At 33.8% G+C, this 3835-nt stretch overlaps 1 protein-coding gene across 1 annotated transcript in view; it reads right to left on the bottom strand.

The window, feature by feature from the left end:
- Positions 1-2200, bottom strand: part of LOC106477058 (L-galactose dehydrogenase-like) — a gene marked incomplete at both ends in the record, with an annotated part of 9973 nt that extends 7773 nt beyond the window's left edge. The window contains one exon of the mRNA XM_013937660.1: positions 2070-2200. Coding sequence (XP_013793114.1) covers positions 2070-2200 — 131 coding nt within the window. The remainder of the gene's footprint in view (positions 1-2069) is intronic.
- Between the last annotated feature and the right edge of the window lie 1635 nt (positions 2201-3835).

Genomic DNA, 3835 nt, shown 5'->3' with positions numbered 1-3835 from the left:
AACATAAACAACTGGGAAGTGATAATAAAGAAACATAAACAACTGGGAAGCGATAACAAAGAAACATCAACAACTGGGAAGTGATAACAAAGAAACATAAACATGTGATAACAAAGAAACATAAACAACTGGAAAGTGATAACAAAGAAACATAAACAACTGGGAAGCGATAACAAAGAAACATAAACAATTGGGAAGTGATAACAAAGAAACATAAACAACTGGAAAGTGATAACAAAGAAACATAAACAACTGGGAAGCGATAACAAAGAAACATCAACAACTGGGAAGTGATAACAAAGAAACATAAACATGTGATAACAAAGAAACATAAACATGTGATGAGGTGATAACAAAGAAACATAAACAACTGGGCAGTGATAACAAAGAAACATAAACAATTGGGAAGTGATAACAAAGAAACATAAACAACTGGAAAGTGATAACAAAGAAACATAAACAACTGGGAAGTGATAACAAAGAAACATAAACAATTGGGAAGTGATAACAAAGAAACATAAACAACTGAGAAGTGATAACAAAGAAACATAAACATGTGATAACAAAGAAACATAAACAACTTATAACAAAATGTGAAACTAATTCACTAATCAGGATCATGGCTCGTTAAAACGTCAAAATGTCACGTAACCAGAATCAAATCTAGTTCTAGCAAAATCTTGCGATTAGTGAGCTTTAGATTCAGAAACCTCAGCCACTGTGAACAATAGTACCTGGTGTTTTCATAGTGCAAAGCTACATAATGGGCTATATGCATTCTGTCCACCGTGAGGAATTGCTTAATCTCCCACCACCACCACCACCACCCCAGACACAATAATTAACAAGTTGGAAACTAACTAATTAAGATGATATTCCAGCTTTCTGTTGTATCATGGCTTACTTTATCCTGAAACAAATCGTGATATACCAGCTTCCTGTTTTATCATGGCTTACTTTATTTTGAAACAAATCGTGATTTACCAGCTTCCTGTTTTATCATGGCTTACTTTATCCTGAAACAAATCGTGATTTACCAGCTTCAACAATATACACATAAAATTTTTTGTGTCAAAATAAATGATACAGATAATCAACATTTCAATCAAGTATTTTTGTGTTGTAAACCAGCCGACCTGGTATTGTGTAACAGGTTCCATTGGCAATGACTTCCTTTGAAAGTAATGTTGGTGAAATGCTATTACACACTGTCCTGAGTGAATTATGAACGAGAAACGTTAATCACACGTATTGATGAAATATATGTATGGTCTTGAATCACAACATTTCATATTGCCGCACAAACCATGGTTTTTATAGTTGAATCTAGTTACTTAAAATGACTTCCATAAACGTGACCATCAAGTAAAGTGTGTAAATGGACAGTTAACCACCTTTTAGTAATTCCAGGGCTGTGGAATGACCACAAGGGCGTTAATAAGGTATAGGTAAGAGTGTAAACAGAAACACCTGAACCATCTAGAAAGGTGATTGTAAGATTTACTTTAAAACCTTATCTATGGATGTGTATCCAATAACAAAAACATCAAGATTAAGTAAAATGAGGGTTTGTGTTTGTTGTTAAGTAAATGAGGGTTTGTGTTTGTTGTTAAGTAAATGAGGGTTTGTGTTTGTTGTTAAGTAAATGAGGGTTTGTGTTGTTTGTTAAGAAATGAGGGTTTGTGTTTGTTGTTAAGTAAATGAGGGTTTGTGTTTGTTGTTAAGAGCAAATTGTACAATGCGCTGTGTTCACCGCACGGATCGATCCCCGAATTTTGCATAAAAAAGCCCTCAAGCTAGAAGTGGTGGGCATAGCACAGATAGCCCATTGCGTAACTTTGTGCTCGACTACAAACAAACAAATAATCAAAAGCGAGATCCTAATTAACAGTTATAGTTCCTGATGCGATTGTAATCCAAGAATATCAGTTTTACCCACGAAAGTCATGAGAACAGAGAGATGAATTTTAAATGTAAGGATATTTCATATAATGGTTACAGAGGATTATGGAAATTGTAATTTTAAAAATAACGTATTGATTCTGTTTGGTTTAAACTAAGTACCTTACCTTAGTTTACCCAGGGGATATCCTGTAATTCCAATAAATCTTGCTTTCCCTGCTTCTTTTATTCTCTTCAGAGCTGGCAGAGTTTCGTGTAATACAATATCCAAAGAAGATGCAAATTCCAAATCGTGAACCTAGTGGAAGGAAAAAAAAAAAAACCTGTTAGCGAGTTACGGTGACTTTACTGAGTAGAGTCGAGTAGCATATAACTTGAAAGTTTTAGGCTTAGCATAAAACACCAAACCTACGTTACACTGGTATATCGACGTTACATAAACCTGTGCCTAACACTGTACGTTTGAAAAAAACTGAAAATTCGCAGAAAAGATTATTGAAAGATAATCTCAGCCACTGTGAACAATAGTACCTGGTGTTTTGTTAGTGCAAAGCTACACAATGGGCTATATTTGTAGCTCCAGTGTTCCATTTACGGTTACTTTTCATTGAATGATATAGGTTATTGAGTCTAACAATTTTTGAATGTTTGTTGGGTTTACAACTAACTGTAATAGCTCAAGCTGCCATACCTCGTGAGATATTATTGGGATTATGGCCCAGAACACCATAAACAGTAAGAGAGTCTAACTGATAAATCAATACACTTTAGTCTTTATAAGGTTTGTGCCCCCCAGTGGCACAGCGGTATGTCTGCGGACTTACAACGCTAGAAACCGGGTTTCGATACCCGTGGTGGGCAGAGCACAGATAGCCCTTGTGTAGCTTTGTGCATAATTAAAAACAAACAAACAAACAATTATGAGGTTTGATTTTATTACGTATTGATTTGTGTTATTAAGTCTACAGGACCACTTAGTTTGTATTTGGTTTGATTTTATTACGTATTGATTTGTGTTATTAAGTCTACAGGACCACTTAGTTTGTATTTGGTTTGATTTTATTACGTATTGATTTGTGTCATTAAGTCTACAGGACCACTTAGTTTGTATTTGGTTTGATTTTATTACGTATTGATTTGTGTCATTAAGTCTACAGGACCACTTAGTTTGTATTTGGTTTGATTTTATTACGTATTGATTTGTGTCATTAAGTCTACAGGACCACTTAGTTTGTATTTGGTTTGATTTTATTACGTATTGATTTGTGTTATTAAGTCTACAGGACCACTTAGTTTGTATTTGGTTAGATTTTATTACGAATTGATTTGTGTTATTAAGTCTACAGGACCACTTAGTTTGTATTTGGTTTGATTAATTCTTTTGTTGAAGTCTACAGAATTAGTTTACTTTAGTCAAAAAGTTATTAATTAAATGCAGCAATGTTTGGAAAATTGTATTTTATCATTTAAAGAAGAAAAGTTCTAGAGGCTAACTAAAACTGTTCATCTCTGAAAATAACTGTTCTTTTCTTTCTTTGGACGGCTGGTAGAACTTGTAAGAATGTTTAAAGTTTAATATAATTTTCCTTATTATTATTATTATTTTTTTCACCGTTTGATGTTGGCGTACCTCTTCCGGTTTAATTCAAGATGAGAAACATACACGATTTATGTCTGTTATTAAGTAGATAACGCACATGCTCACGCTTTCTCATACACGATTTATGTTTGTTATTAAGTAGATAACGTATATGCTCACGCTTTCTCATACACGATTTATGTTTGTTATTAAGTAGATAACGTACATGCTCACGCTTTCTCATACACGATTTATGTTTGTTATTAAGTAGATAACGCACATGCTCACGCTTTCTCATACACGATTTATGTTTGTTATTAAGTAGATAACGCACATGCTCACGCTTTCTCATAC

Source organism: Limulus polyphemus, unplaced genomic scaffold (assembly GCF_000517525.1).
Source record: "Limulus polyphemus unplaced genomic scaffold, Limulus_polyphemus-2.1.2 Scaffold12648, whole genome shotgun sequence".
NCBI lineage: Eukaryota > Metazoa > Arthropoda > Merostomata > Xiphosura > Limulidae > Limulus > Limulus polyphemus.
This window is presented reverse-complemented; position numbering and strand designations above follow the sequence as displayed.